Source organism: Microcaecilia unicolor, chromosome 9 (assembly GCF_901765095.1).
Source record: "Microcaecilia unicolor chromosome 9, aMicUni1.1, whole genome shotgun sequence".
Lineage (NCBI taxonomy): Eukaryota > Metazoa > Chordata > Amphibia > Gymnophiona > Siphonopidae > Microcaecilia > Microcaecilia unicolor.
The window spans coordinates 17,512,363-17,528,879 of record NC_044039.1 but is presented as its reverse complement, the minus strand read 5'-3'; the positions used below and the strand labels follow the sequence as shown (position 1 = coordinate 17,528,879).

Here is a 16,517-nt window from a genome sequence, read left to right as displayed (position 1 = left end):
GATAGCTGAATGGAAATTCTGGTTCCGCGTCCCAAGAAAACAGAGAAGTAAGAAGGTATGTCAGCAGCTCAGTTCAATCCACTGTGACTGCTACAAAGCTTTCAGAACAGATGAGTTGTTCATGCTGTCTGGTCAATTTTGACATTTTGTGGCTTGTGCATATCCTCGAGGAGAGACGAGCACCCTGGCTGTGAGAGTGTGAATCAGGCTTTTTAAATGAAGAGTGAGATTTAAATTGAACTAAAAAGACGCCAGAGATTTATCTCCTAAACTCTAGCTTATGTTGAAGACAGATTACAGCATTTTAAGGATAAATAGCCTGAAAAGAAATACAGTTTCGGAAAGTCTTCATCACTACATAGTCCTATCGTGAAATAAATATTTGTATCTAGCTATTTTCAAAAGTACATTTGTAGTATATTTTCTTCTTTAAAAAAAGTGACAATGGAATTACCGCTATGATGAAGGAGAAGATACACTGGTTTCTTACGATGTATGCAGTATTTTTCATTAATATCAGTGGCAAATAGTCATTTTTCACACATACTTGTTAATTTTGGAAACTAGAGATTGATAGGTTGGTTAGAGTTAATTTTTTGTCCAGATGGGGAGTAGGGGAGTAAATAGGGTGCTCAGTTGTCACTACTTAACTCAAACTGTATGGGGTCCTTTTACAAAGGTGCATTAGCGTTTTTAGCGCTCGATAAAAATAAACACACGCTAAATGTTAGAGATGCCCGGGGTCCTTTTACAAAGGTGCGTTAGCGTTTTTAGTGCTCGATAAAAATAAACACACGCTAAACGTTAGAGATGCCCATATATTTCTATGGACGTCTCTAGCGTTTAGCGCGCACTAAAAATGCTAGTGCGCCTTTGTAAAAGACCCCCTATGTAAATTAGACAGAGTCTGGCTATGAGAGATCAAGCGGTCCTTTTACTAAGCTGCATTAGGCATTATTAACACTCACCTTACGCAGCAAAAAAAGTCTAACATGGAATGCACTAAAGTGTCGCACATTAGCTTTGGAATGTGATAAAGGACCCCTTAGATTCATTATCACATTTTACTCACAGGTATTATCAGGCATGGTATGACCAGGGCTGTTTTTGAGGGGGTACTTGGGGGTACTGAGTACCGGCACCTTTTCTGCTAAAATTGACCCATAGTCCCCAAGTTTTAATGAAAGAGCTCAGGCTCTACACACCAATTCTGCCTTGTTATAGATTCTGTGACTGGTTGCAGGAGGCCTGGCTATTGTGGGGTGGGTCCCTCAGTGATCACCCCCACCCCTGAAGGGTGGCCTGGAATTTGAGTACCGGCACCTTTTTCACTAGGAAAAAACGCACTGGGTATGACAAGCTATTATTTTTAAAATTTTGTTTATGTGCATCCGGAGGACCATTTTCAAGGCCATTTGCAGAGGTAGAAACTGTTGAAATTGCCTTTCTGAAAATATTAGTGTACTTTTTGGTGTATTTAGGAAAAGTAGATGGGGATGTCAGGCTGGATCAGAGGAAAATATGTAAATTCTCTGCTCACGTTATTTTCAATTGAACGCCTACCCCTACAAAAATTCCCTTTGAAACTTGGTGTAAAGTTAACGGGTCGCAATTACCTCTAGAAAATCTTAAAGTTGCCCAGTTTTCTCTTAATTATATATTTTATATAGTATTGCAAACTGAAACCAGTTTACTGTCTTTCTTTAAACGGGAATACTGCGGTATCCGATTGATTTCTTTTACTTTCACATAGAGTACATTTTGTAAGCGGTGTTTCTTCTTCATATGAGACCCATTTGGAAGTATTTGGATAAGATGAGATGTTTCCGGAAGCGATCAACAATACCATTCCTGGGAGTCCTCATTTCCTGCCTACTATTTATGAACTTGTACATTGAAGATAGTTATGTCTTGGTAAGTTGTTGCATTTAGATTGGATTCTTCCAAATTGTAACCCTGGTCCTGCTCAAACAGTCCTAGATGCTAGCTAAGCACTTCGGCTTTGGCATCTGGACCAGGGAGTACAAAAACTAATGTCTCTCTTGAGCTAGGTGCAGGCCGGGGCCGGGCTAAATCCTGGTAGGCCGGGAGATCTTGCCACCACCTTAATCATTTGAACACAGTGGTGTAGCTAAGGGTGGGCCTGGATGGGCACAGGCCCACCTATTGTTGCCCCAGGCCCACCCAGTCAGCAGCCCATAAGGCCCCCAAAACTTTTCAGTGGCAGTGCCTCACTACTCTCTCTCCCTCTTCACTAGTGGCTTGGCATCTGCCCTGTCTGGAATCCCCCCTCCCAGTCTACCTCAGAGCTACTTCCGGCGGCAATTCCTATAGGCATCCTGCGCCGGCCTTGCAGGATGCTCTCTATTATGTCCTGCCCTCAATGATGTCACTTCTTGTTTTTTGGGTGAGAATGTAGTAGAGAGAAGCCTGCAGGGCCAGCGCAGGTTGTTTACAGGAATTGTGACAGCCAACGGCTCTGAGGTAGGACCGGGGGAGAGGGTGCAGAGAGAAACAGGCAGATATTGGGTTATTAAAAAAACCACTATATTGTATGTATGTACAGGGGTGGGGGGGTGGGAAGGGCCCACCCAGGTTAACTCTGGGTCCATCCAAAATGGCAGGTCTGCCTATGCCCCTGCTTGAGCACAGTCCACAAAAGAATCCACTCTCACTCCAAAGGTGGCTTTTAATAAACAGTGAAATTTATTAACTGTAAACTTAAACTGGAACTTCTTGCATTAAGTCAGGTAATAGTCATCCACTTTCATTCCTTTGATGGGGGGGTGGGGGAGGCAATCCTAGGGCACTGATCAGATGGTAATTACTCAGTCTCATTCTCATTAAATGTCCACTTGGCACTTAACTGTCAAGCCCATCCCACCCAGCAGGACAACCCAGGGCTGCAGCTTGTCTGTTCTGTTGCCAGACAAGCGTCCATCTGGGCTTTTTCGCAATTGTCGGACTGTATCAAGGTGCTGCAAAAAAACAGAAGAACCCAGTCTTTGCATGAAAACAACAATAGACAAAATATCGAAGATGACTAACAAAAATACAAAATAAAATATAAATAAAAAAAATAAAAATAATAAATAATAAATATGTACAAAAGACGACACTTCTAATGTGAAAATTTAAAAATATATAATTTATTAACCATGAAAAAATAATTTAAAAATAGGGAGAACAAGACTCGACACAGTTGTGTTTCGCCCGGTCAGGCCTGCGTCATGAGTCTTCTCACTATATAGTGGTTTCTTACTCTATTTATACCTTGAATGATTTTATGTATTGGTGTGCAGAAACCCTGATGGGTAAACTGTATTGGAACGTTTACATAAATATCTCTTCAGTTGTCTCTTCTGAAATCATAGATATGAGACGCTGATCTGAGCATCTCCATTCTACACTGTTTTGAGTGAATTTTAGTGCTTCAAAATTTCAGAAGACAACTGTGTGAGGGATTGTCTTTTTCGTATATGGTGTACAGCGCTGCGTATGCCTTGTAGCGCTATAGAAGTGATAAGTAGTAGTAGTAGATAGCCAGCTATCTTGGCTGAATATTACTGCTTAGCAGTTAGCCCGTTCACCAGCTATGTTGCACATAGTCATTGGCTGACTGGGTAAGTTTAGCGTCTAGAGAGACTGGTGTATATAGCAGGTCTATCTTTGTTGCTATAACCTAGCCAGTCAGCCGATGAATATCGGCTTAACCAGCTATATTTATAGTGGCCAAACCCCCCCCCCCCCCCCCCCCCCGGAAATTCAATGCCGGTTGCCAGATAGGGCCCCGGCATAGAATTTCTAGGTTCATCGCCGAGCAGGGGAGTTAGCCAGGCTCCCTCCCACGGTCTCAATATCAGCCCCAGTAAGGTTTGATTGAGGATTAAGCTGGTGTTATTTTATGATGTTAATGTTTTGATATTTTGATTAATGTGAAAATGTATATCTATATCCATATCTATATATCTATATTTTTATATGTATATGCATATCTATAGAGATACATATGGATATAGATATAGACACACACACACATACACATATTATAAGCTAGACCAAGCCCTAGTCAAATGGTGTAAGCATCCTTCAAGTCAACACAAATATATGAGGTGACAGAAGAAAAATGTAACGCCTCCAGATATTCAGCTCAGGAACTTTCCCTTGTCCTTGAAGTCATTTATTAATCCTGTCCTCATTCATTTCCATTCATAATCTTTTCTCTCTCTTTTTTTTTGTCACTTTCTCTTGTTACTGCTGTGAAGGAAGGAGACAAAGAACTCATCAGAGAAGTATCCACACATGCACTGAATTCAGAGCACTATGTTCATACGTTTAGAGATTTATCCAACTTCTCCATATCTATAAATGTAACCTACCGCTATCTAGCTGGAATGCCTTTGCCGAGAAAGAGTAAGTAATCTGCTCATTTTATAGGTAGGTTAGACTGGGATATTACATGCTGAAATGATGACAACATTAATAAAATCATTGAAACAAACACGCATTTCTTGTCTGTTGCTATCAAGAGGGGAATAATCAAACGTCGCCGGCGAAATAGGTCACTGGCAATCTATTTTGGCGGCGGCGCAACAGCTGGGCGGAACCGTATTTTCAAAAAAGATGGCCGGCCATCTTTTTTTTCGATAATACGGTGTGGCCCGGCGAAATGCCTTGGCTTTCGCCGGGTTTGAGATCGCCAGTTTTGTTTTTCCGCGATAATGGAAAAAACTGCCGGCGATCTCAAACCCGGCGAAATCCAAGGCATTTGGCCGTGGGAGGAGCCAGCATTTGTAGTGCAATGGTCCCCCTCACATGCCAGGACACCAACCGGGCACCCTAGGGGGCACTTCAAACATCTTTTATAAACAACCAAATTAGCTTCCAGGTGCATAGCACCCTTCCCTTGTGTGCTGAGTCCCCCAAATCCCCCCCAAAACCCACTGCCCACAAGTGTGCACCATTACCCTAGCCCTAAGGGCTGAAGGGGGGCACCTACATGTGGGTACAGTGGGTTTTGGGGGGTTTGGGAGGGCTCAACATTACCCACCACAAGTGGAACAGGTGGGGGGGGATGGGCCTGGCTCTGCCTTTCTGCAGTCCACTGCAACCAACAACAACTGTTCCAGGGACCTGCATACTGCAGTCAGGGTGCTGGGTATGACATTTGAGGCTGGCATGCAGGCTGGCAAAAAAGGTTTGTATTTTAATAATTTTAGTGTGGGAGGGGGTTGGCGACCACTGGGGGAGTAAGGGGAGGTCATCCCCCATTCCCTCCGGTGGTCATCTGGTCAGTTGGGGCACCTTTTTGAGGCTTGGTCGTGAAAATAAAAGGACCAAGTAAACCCGGCGAAATACTGCTTATCGCCGGGTTTTATTTTTCCATTATCCGCGAAAGCCGGCCATCTGGTAGCCACGCCCAAGCCTGCCCATGTCCCGCCTTCGCTTCGCCGCCAACACGCCCCTTTGAACTTTCGCCGGTGAGGCGAAGGGAAAGCGGCGAAGCTATCACAAATGTAGCTTTCAATTATAATCTTTTCGCCACTTTTGCGAAATCGCCGGCCATATCCCGATTTGTGTCGGGAAATAGCCGGCGATTACTTTCGATTATAAGCTGGCTGGTCATTTTATAGGTAGGTTAGACTGGGATATTACATGCTGAAATGACGACAACATCAATAAAATCATTGAAACAAACACGCATTTCTTGTCTGTTGCTATCAAAGGAGCAGGTGAAATAAAAGACCTACAACAAAGAGATGCACATATGTAGGGCCAAATCAAACATATAAAGGGCGAGTGACCATACTCACTCGCAAATGCGCAGTAGAGACTTCCCTCTCTGCCCCGCCCCCGCTTCAGTACGTGATGATGGGGGCGGGACAGAGAGGGAAGTCTCTACTGGCATGCTGCAGACGTCGGAACCGCTCCCCTTCCCCCGGAGTCGCCGCCGCCCCTCCCCCCGGCCCGAGCACTGTGAACTTACATCAGCACGCAGCAGCAGGCACATCAGCAAAGCTGCCGTCGGGCTTCCTTCTCTGCCTTTGTCCCGCCCTCGCCGACGTTACGTCACAAAAGGGCGGGACACAGGCAGAGAAGGAAGCCTGCCCCGACGGCAGCTTTGCTGATGTGCCTGCTGCTGCGTGCTGATGTAAGTTCACAGTGCTGCTCGGGCCGGGTGGAGGGGCCGCGGCGGCGACTCCGGGGGGGGGGGCTCGGAAACCCCCCCATTCCAAAAGTAGCCTGTTTTCACGGGCTCAACGGCTAGTTGTATATAAAGCACCAAAAAAAAACACACACTTAGAAGTATTTATTTATTATTTTATTTATTACATTTGTACCCCGCGCTTTCCCACATAATGCAGGCTCAATGCGGCTTACATAGTAATTTGAAATACAAAGTCACATAGTAGAAATTTCAAAACATTGTAAGTTGAGCTTGATAACGTATGATTAGGATAGGAGAGGGTAGACAGGATAGGATAGTATAATTTGGGAGAAAAGGGATAAGGAGGGATAAAATAAAGGGGAGATGGAGAAGGATGGAATGAATAGAGGGGGAATGGGGGAGGTGGGGTAAGTAAAACCAATGATGAGGTCGTCATCTAAGTCAGAACAGAATTGGGAGTGGCGGTTGGTATTCTATAAACGTCACCTAAAGTTAGGCGTGGTTTATAGAATACGCGTAGTGGCCTTGCCGTGACTAACACGTAGGTGGCAGCAACCAAACCACAGAAGTGGAAAGAACAGCAATGTCCCGCGGACAACCACAGGAACAGAAGAAGGAGTGGGAACAGAATCGGGCTCTTCAAGAAACAGGCCAAGGACGTTCAACGTAGATCTAGAATTTATTAAAAGATGACTCAACAAGGTACCATGTTTCGGCACTGTGAAGTGCCTTCTTCAGGAGTCTCGGTAAATGTGTACAAACAATCTGTATGGATAAACATACTCAGAAGTAAATCTTTAAAAGCCGTTGTGGTCTTTCTGCATACCAGTGGTGCAGAGAAGCCAAACTTTTCCCCATACATCACAAAGGTTTTTTTTAAACATTTACTTCTGAATACTTTTCCGCGTACCTCACAAAGGGGATGTGGCTATGGGTGTGGAATGGGCAGCTCATGGGCATTTCTAAAAATTATGTACATTGTTATAGAATACACCCGGTCCGTGCCTAACTTAGGTGGAAGCATTTATGCCAAGTTTTACTTGACATAAATGCCCGTGGTTTAATTTAGTTACGTGGATGGGTGCTGGCCATATTCTATAAACCAGATAGACCAAACAGAGAGGGTAAACAGCATACATAGAAAGCATACAGACAAAAAAAAGAGCAACACTGGGCCTTCAAGACTGAGACAACAGGAGTGATTTATTGATAGGTGACCCGACACGGGCTGTGTTTCAGCGTGAAACAACGCCTGCCTCAGGGGTCAGGGTTAGATTGTGAGTGGTTTCTAATGTGTACCTGTCCAATATCTCCAAAGAAAGACGGGTTAAATCTTTAAAACCAAGATCTTATAAAAGCTAATTAAGAGGCTGCTTTGCCGATTTTATATTTTGCTTTTATATTATGACAAGATCACTACAGGAGCTTTTTAACTCCACATCATGGCTGTCCTTCGAGACAGGCGATCTTGGTTTTAAAGATTTAACCCGTCTTTCTTTGGAGATATTGGACAGGTACACATTAGAAACCACTCACAATCTAACCCTGACCCCTGAGGCAGGCGTTGTTTCACGCCGAAACACGGCCAGTGTCGGGTCACCTATCAATAAATCACTCCTGTTGTCTCAGTCTTGAAGGCCCAGTGTTGCTCTTTTTTTTTGTCTATATTCTATAAACCACACATAACTTTAGGTATAGTTTATAGAATACGCCTAGGCATATTTATTTCAGCGCTGATTTTGAAGGTGCCATATATAGAATCTATCCCTAACTACCTATCTTGTTATGGGTAAGAAAATGGGCAGATTATGGGCAGGCAATGCGCATGAACTGCTCATTGCAGTTAGCTCCCAGTACCTTATTGGCTAGCTTTTATTAGTCTTTCAATTTTAGGTGCCCTTTTATTAAGCTGCCATAAGGTTAAAAATAACTACCGCGGGCCACGCTAAGGCATCTCATGATAGTTTAGCGGTAGCTGGTGGAGATCCCAAGCTGCCAGCTGAAGACTTTCCCCTGACAGTAACAAAATTCTACTCTCCACGATACTGGCACCTGCGCACGCTCAGTTTTCAGCGCATGCCTGCTGCGGACTGCCAAGTTGGAAAGAAGCATTTTCCTACCAGCTGAGATATTGTTTTGGTGGTGGTGGTGGGGGGGAGAACATTTGGTGTCCACCTACTTCTTACCTAGGCCCACCCAAAATCTGTTGTCTGGCTACGCCCCTGGTTTTGCCATCTGTCTGGAGAGTTGGTGAACCCAGCACGATTTGTTTAATGTAGCTGTGTCGCTGCGCACCAATTGATTAGCGCAGGAGTCATTGTTATGAGCAGAGAGGTGCGGTAGCCGTGTTAGTCCACTTTTAAAGGTAATCAATAGAAATCAAACAAAATAAAACATGGAAAAGAAAATAAGATGATACCTTTTTTATTGGACATAACTTAATACATTTCTTGATTAGCTTTCGAAGGTTGCCCTTCTTCGTCAGATCGGAAATAAGCAAATGTTGGTAGATGACAGTATATATAAGTGAAACATCAAAGCATTTCAGTGACAGTCTAACAGGGTGGGGGTGGATAGGAGATATGCATGGGAACATCGAAGCATTTCAGTGACAGTCTAACAGGGTGGGGGTGGATAGGTGAGAGGAGGGTGACAAACAGAGCAATACAACGTTATGGTTTATAGTGGGCTAGAAAACCCAGATCTTTGTTAAGTCCTGTCTGGTGGGTGTCAAAATATTTAATCATTCTGACTTCAAAGGTCTTACGTTCCTGTATTGTTTTAAAGTTACCTTTCAGGATTCTTACTATGAAATCACTGGTACAGTGTTCTGGTTTTGTAAAGTGCTGCCCCACAGGCGTGGCATCCTGGCTGGCACTGGCATTTTTCATGTGATGTCTATGTAAATTAAATCTTGTCTTGGTTATGAGCGAATTGGGAAATTAGCGTGTGGCCATTAATAGAGGAAATAGGAAATACAGAAATTTTACAACGTGCCAGAAACCTCCCACGCTAATCATAACACATGCTATATTTTAGCACAGATTAGTAAAAGTGCCCCTTAGTTTGATAGAATAAATAAGCAGAGTAATAACTGTGTTTTCTTGTGATTTCCAAGACTGTTTAGTTAGCTATCATTATCTTTTTTTTTTCCTTTCGCCTAGAGTATCTTACAATTGGACTGTCTTCAGTAAAACGGAGAAAAGGAAACTATTTGCTTGAAACGATAAAGTCCATTTTTGAGCAGTCAAGTTATGACGAACTAAAGGAGATTTCTGTAGTGGTGCACTTAGCAGATTTTGACCTATCTTGGTGTGAAAGTATAGTCCTGGATATTTCACGGAAATTTGCCCATCACATAATTTCGGGCAGACTGATGGTTATCCATGCTCCTGAGGAATACTATCCTGTATTAGAGGGCCTGAAAAGAAATTATAATGATCCAGAAGACCGAGTAAAATTCCGTTCCAAGCAAAATGTAGATTATGCTTTCTTGTTAAATTTTTGTGCCAATCTTTCAGATTATTATGTCATGTTGGAAGACGATGTCCGATGTTCCAAAAATTTCCTGACTACTATTAAAAAAGTTATTAATTCACGAGAAGGGTCCTACTGGGTGACCTTGGAGTTCTCTAAACTGGGATATATTGGAAAACTCTACCACTCTCGAGATCTCCCACGACTAGCACATTTTTTGTTAATGTTCTACCAGGAAATGCCTTGTGATTGGCTGCTGATTCATTTCCAAGGGTTGTTAGCCCAAAAGGATGTCATACGCTTTAAGCCATCCCTGTTCCAGCACATGGGATATTATTCCTCCTACAAAGGAGCTGAGAACAAGTTAAAAGACGATGACTTTGAAGAAGACACCTTTGATATCCCTGACAACCCACCTGCCAGCTTAAACACCAACATGAACGTGTTTGAAAACTATGAGCCGAGTAAAGCTTACAGCAGTATAGATGAGTATTTTTGGGGTAAATCACCTTCTTCTGGGGATTTTTACCAGATCATTTTTGAAAATCCTGTTAAAATCAGTAAAATTAAAGTGTGTACTGGGACAGAGGATCGGCAAAATGATATTCTTCATCATGGGATCTTGGAAGTTGGCGAAAGGATCACGGGCACCAAAGCAGGAAGACATTGCTCTACTTACCTCAGATTGGGTGAATTCAGGCAAGGGAATGTTGAAATTTCAGATGTAGATCTCAAAGTCTTATTTGATATTGACTGCATGAGAATACTTGTTACCAAACCTCAAAAGGAATGGCTTATCATTAGAAGCATCAGCATTTGGACTTCGTCATCACCGAGCCAGTAGTGGACACCTATAACAAGTTTATTTTCTTCACTAGGGACTCTATAAAAAAATATTATTCAGCACATTCCTTTTGGGGGACCTGCCTCAAGGGATATCTATTTGACTTCTGCTCAGAGAGGACTTTCGGAACTGTACAATTCCACTCAGTACTAGAACTGGACAACTTACGAAAACAAAAGCAATTTATTTTTTACTAGTCCTGCTAGCCGATATACAAATACTTTTTTGTTTTTTGGAATGTTTTCAATTTTATATAAAGTACAAACAAGCTATCTTCCTTGTTTTAATATAAGACATCCTTTCTTTCAAATATTTATATTTTTATTATTGTTATTGTTGTCGTTGCTAATGTTGCTATTTTGCTGCCTTGTCGGAAAGGCATGTTTTAAATAAATTGTTCTGATACAGTCTTATATTAATGGATAATTTAAATGCAAATGGACATCAGGTCATTCTGTCCAGTTGTGGACTATGATTTACCCCTTCTGTAAGACAGTCATTAAAAGGAAAGTATTTTGAATTGTTGTATTTATTTCAATATCGTTGACATTATTTTTGTAAACATTAAGCCCTTTATTGAATGAAATGTTCTGTCAATTGGTCAACAACTCATATCAGCACATAGAATAACAGAGTCTTAGAGGTTATACAATGATCCCTTGTTTAATATTTACATACAGAAGCTTAGAGTATGTACTAAAGGTTTCTCGGTGAAAAGAAAAGGCCCAATGTACAATGATCTGTAAGAACAGAAATGTTAAACTGTTTGACCCTAGGAGAGAGAGATAACGATGGTTATAGCACAGTTCTGAATATGTTAATCCTTTATACAAACACTGGCATGTAGATTGGAGCTGCCGCTTCATTAAAACAATAGCCCACAACTTATAACTCATTACCATTTGAATTTAAAGAAGAATATAGTAACGTGAGTAACATAGTAGATGACGGCAGAGAAAGACCTGTACGATCCATCCAGTCTGTCCAACAAGATAAACTCATATGTGCTACTTTATGTGTATACCCGACCTTGATTTGTATCTGCCATTTTCAGGGCACAGACCGTAGAAGTCTTGCCCAGCACTAGCCCCTCCTCCCAACCACCAGCCCCGCCTCCCCCCACCAGCTCTGCCACCCAATCTCTACTAAGCTTCTGAGGATCCATTCCTTCTGAACAGGATTCCTTTATGTTTATCCCACACATTTTTGAATTCTGTTACCGTTTTCAATGTCATTTATTTGAATGTCATCATCCTAGAAACCTCCCATTTCCCTTGGAGGAACAATCAAACTGTCAACATTATTATTTTTTTTCAATGGAAGATCAATTTACAGATTATCAACTTTGGAGTCAATATTCAAAACAATTTAGCCGGGATGTTCAGTGGGTGGTCCGAGGCAGGGTCGGGACAGAGCCAGCACTCATATTGGTTAAGTATCAATATTCAGCCCTTAAATGGTTAAATTAGCTGGCCAAATAGGGCAGCATAAACAGCAGGCCTATCTTTGTCTGATGTAACTTAACTGGTTAAGGCTGAATATCGGCACTTAACTGGTTAAGGGGCTCATATTTGAAACAGAAAAAAAAAACCATTTAAAAAGTGGCATAAAGCAGCATTTGGGTGTTTTGCTTGCCAAAACGTTCAAATTGCTATTTTCAAAACCCATTTTCTAAATGTTTTTCTATGCTGTTCAATCGCAGTGCATTCAAATCACAAGGGGGGGGGGCTGTTGGGGCGTGTTAAGGGTGGGATTTGGGCGTTCCTAACACTTGGACGTTTTTCTGCCATAATGGAAGAAAGCAAAAATGTGTGGGACTAAAACTAAAATGTTTTATACTAGACCTTTTTTTAAATAACAGCTAAGCCACAAAGTACTACTACTACTACTACTTAACATTTCTAAAGCGCTACCAGGGTTACGCAGTGCTGTACAATTTAACATAGAGGGACAGTCCCTGCTCAAAGAGCTTACAATCTAATAGATAAGAGTGAGACAAATATAGGACAATCAAGCCATTGTGACATCACTGATGAGGTTGGCTCTTAGGCATTGGTGGAATGAGGCATTATGACATCACAATCTCAGCTCTGGATACCAGAGACTGAAACTCTTCACACTAAGGGGGGAAGTGGGCCAAGTATAGGACAGTCGAGCCATTGTGACATCACTGATGAGGTTGGCTCTTAGGCATTGGTGGAATGAGGCATTATGACATCACAATCTCAGCTCTGGTTAAATCACTGCTATATGTAATACTACTACTACTACTTAACATTTCTAAAGCGCTACTAGGGTTACGCAGCGCTGTACAATTTAACATAGAAGGACAGTCCCTGCTCAAAGAGCTTACAATCTAATAGACAAGTGAACGGTCGGTCCGATAGGGGCAGTCAAATTGGGGCAGTCTGGATTCACTGAACGGTAAGGGTTAGGTGCCGAACGCAGCATTGAAGAGGTGGGCTTTAAGCAAAGACTTGAAGACAGGCAGGGAGGGGGCTTGGCGTAAGGGCTCAGGAAGGTTGTTCCAAGCATAGGGTGAGGCGAGGCAGAATGAGCGGAGCCTGGAGTTGGCGGTGGTGGAGAAGGGTACTGAGAGGAGGGATTTATCCTGTGAACGGAGGTTACGGGCGGGAACATAAGGGGAGATGAGGGTAGAAAGATAGTGAGGGGCAGCAGACTGAGTGCATTTGTAGGTAAGAAGGAGAAGCTTGAATTGAAAGTAAGTGCCCTAAATTACCAGATGGCTACTAGATGAATAAAGAATAACCCCCACCCCACCCCACCCTTTACTATTTTTAAAACCAACTTTTTAAATGGTTTTCTATGCTGTTCATCCGTAGTATATTCAAATTACAAGGGGATGTGTCAGGGGCGTGTTAAGGGTAGGATTTGGCATTCCTAACACTTGGATGGTTTTTTTTTGCCATAATGGAACAAAATACATTTGGCGTGGACTAAAATTAAGATGTTTTGAGCTAGACCTGTTTTGATAACAACTAAGCCTAAATGACCAGATGACACTGGAGGAATAAAGGAATGACCTCCCCCCCCCCCCCCGTTTCTCCTCCAGTGGTCACTGACCCCCTCCCCCCCTCAAAGATATGAAAGAAACAGTACATACCAACCTCTATGACAACCTCAGATGTTATGGCCAGTCCTATTAGAGCAGCAAGCAGGTCCTTGGAGTAACCTAGTGATCGGTGCAGTGCACTGTGGGAAAAGGGACCCAGGCTTGTAGTCCACTCTAACTGTTACACTTGTGGTGAAAAGTGTCATTCCCCAAAATCCACCAAAACCCTAGTGTACCCACCTATTGGTGACACCAGCAGCCACAAGGGCTATTGTAGTGGAGTATAGTAAATTTTTGGTGGGTTTTGGAGGGCTCACCATAAAATGTAAGAGGTTAACAGTGAGATGTGTAACTTTGGCCTTTTATGTGAAGTACACTGCAGCACCTCCTAGGGTGCCTCACTGCTCTGTTGGGATGTCTGTGTGTCCAGCCTACTAAGAATGCTGGCTCCTCCTACATCCCAATGGTTTGATTTTGTGCATTTTTCGTTTGGATGTTTGTTTTTTTTTTAATGGTCCAAGATAGATGCATTGAGTACAGCAGCGTCTAGGAAATGGCCATTTTCGGGAAAAAAAAAAAAAGATAAACATTTTGTTGTTTTGAAAATCACTATATTCACCACTTGAATTTTGAACATTTCGAGCAAAGCGTCCAAAGTCGGATTTAAACGCCATATCGAAAAATCTCCTCCACATGCCTAGATATTCAATGCCGATGCTTGGACATGGTCCAGCATTGAATATCTGGACATAAAACTGGAAGCAGCAAAAACAGCTGCTCACTGCTGCTGACCGAATATGTACATTTTTGTGTTTAATTTCATTTGTCAAATGTATTTGGTGTTCATTCTGGAGAAAGATATTTCACAATGGAATGGCTATTATACCTGTGAGGGGTGTCATTAAGGGGCTTATCTTCTAAACCCCATTAGTCATTTGGCTTGGGAATTGCTACTCCATACCCCAGTGTGTTAGAATACCTTCATTAAAAGCTGTTGGAGTCTGCTTATGATTATCACACATTAGATAATTACCCTGGTTAGCCAAACCCCAACTGGTCATTGCTAGAACACCCAGTGGCGTTCCTAGGCTGGTTGACACCTGGGGCGGACCACCGATGTGCCCCCCCTGGGTGCAGCGCGACCCCCCCCCCCCCCCGGGTGCATTTTTACCTGCTTGGGGGGGGGGGTGCTGCGCGCCTGTTGGTTCAGAGTCCGCTTGTTCCCTGGCTGCTGCTCCCTCTGCCCCGGAACAGGAAGTAACCTGTTCCACGCAGAGGGAGCAGCAGGGAGGGAACGAGCAGACTCGGAGCCAACAGGTGCGTGGCACCCCCCCCCCCCCAGCGGCGTGCATCCGGGGCGGACCGCCCCCACCGCCCCCCCTTGGTACGCCACTGAGAACACCCGTGTTCTTGGGTTTGTTTCTTACACTAAGAAAACAAATAATACTTACTTACTCAGAAGTGAAATAAAAAGAATAGTTAATTCTGGAAACAAGTAAATTGTAGCTCAAACAGAGGCTACTGAAAGACAGAAAAGAAATGATTAGAGAGACCCCCTTGTCTCCAAGCCAGTTCACTGCTTTGGTAACAAGGAACCCTCCACCCCCCCAATATATAGATTTCTCTCATTTTTGTACAGTTTGATTTAGTACATGTTATACAACAATCCAGAAACTAATTACCATCTTAGCACATCCAACTAACCCATCATCTACTTTCCTATACCAGCATATCTGACTTCTATCCTATCAATTATCAGTCCATACCCTAATTCTTAGAATAGCAGTTATGCTACTCCAACTGACCCTGTCACAAACTCATGCTGTCTTCATCCACCTACTAGAAACTTCTCTCCCGCTATACCTTATGTCACAAATTCCATGTCCACCTCCTCATGCTATTTTAGCAGGGGATTTTTAAACTCACATATCCAAACTATATACCAGCTGACCTGTGGTTGAGCTAGCAGACTGTTCCCAACTTCCCCTTTTTACTATTTCGATATAATGTGATTTCAAGCTGTATGAAACACATGAAATCTTGACCCAAAGATTAATATAAATCTAAATATCCATTAAAGTTATCTTAATTCATTGGACCATTCTATATGCATGTACTTATCTTCTAAGAGATTGTAACAAAGTTCACAATCAATGAATTCTTAAGCTATCTGGCACAGTATCTTGCCCTAGACGTGACCTTGACATTGGTCAGCAAAAATACAGAAAAAACAGGGTTTTTTTCCATTCTCGTGATGCACCTCTCTCTCTCCAAGATCTTGTATAAGCATCTCTCATCCATAAACATCTATCTCAGTAAAAGGTCCACTTCCCCTTCTCCCATTGCTTGCCCAACAAATCACACTAAATGTGTAAACATGTTTTTGGGTCCAGTCTAGTTAGGAGTGTGGGTCACATGGCTGTCCTTGCACAATTTCAAAAGGCCACCCTGCAGCTTGATTTAGTTCACAAGGATTGAAAACAGTGCATAGAATAATTAGGGGGGGGGGGGGTGAAATAAGTATTGCAGGTAACCCTTGTTTCATCATTCAGAGGGGAGCTCTGAACATAAAAACATTAGGGGGTCTTGAGCCCCCACCCCCCATACCCAGTTTCCCTACAAAGCTAACATGGAAACTGTCATTTTTGGAAGTAGAATGGGCTGGGAATGGGTAGGGACCATGTCTTACAATTAGCACAGAAATTGTCATTTTGCATTAACATGACTGATAACCCAGGGAGGTTGATATTCAGACCGTGGGAGTTAGACCGACTGGTGTAAATGCTGGCACCCAACTGATGGCACTTAGGCACATAAATGACAGTACATAAGAACATAAGAGAAGCCATACTGGGTCAGACCAATGGTCCATCTAGCCCAGTATCCTGCTTCCAATGGTGGCCAAGCCAGGTCACAAGTACCTGGCAGAAACCCAAATAGTAGCAACATTCCAT

The 16,517-nt window shown here is 42.8% G+C and overlaps 1 protein-coding gene across 1 annotated transcript in view; it reads left to right on the top strand.

Moving 5' to 3' along the window:
- MGAT4C (MGAT4 family member C) overlaps positions 1–10,490 on the top strand; it is a 44,267-nt gene extending 33,777 nt beyond the window's left edge. The window contains exons 2-4 of the mRNA XM_030215039.1: positions 1,754–1,914; positions 4,266–4,413; positions 9,334–10,490. Of these exons, the coding sequence (XP_030070899.1) occupies positions 1,786–1,914; positions 4,266–4,413; positions 9,334–10,490 (1,434 nt within the window). The 5' untranslated portion in view covers positions 1,754–1,785. The remainder of the gene's footprint in view (positions 1–1,753; positions 1,915–4,265; positions 4,414–9,333) is intronic.
- Positions 10,491–16,517: the final 6,027 nt, after the last annotated feature.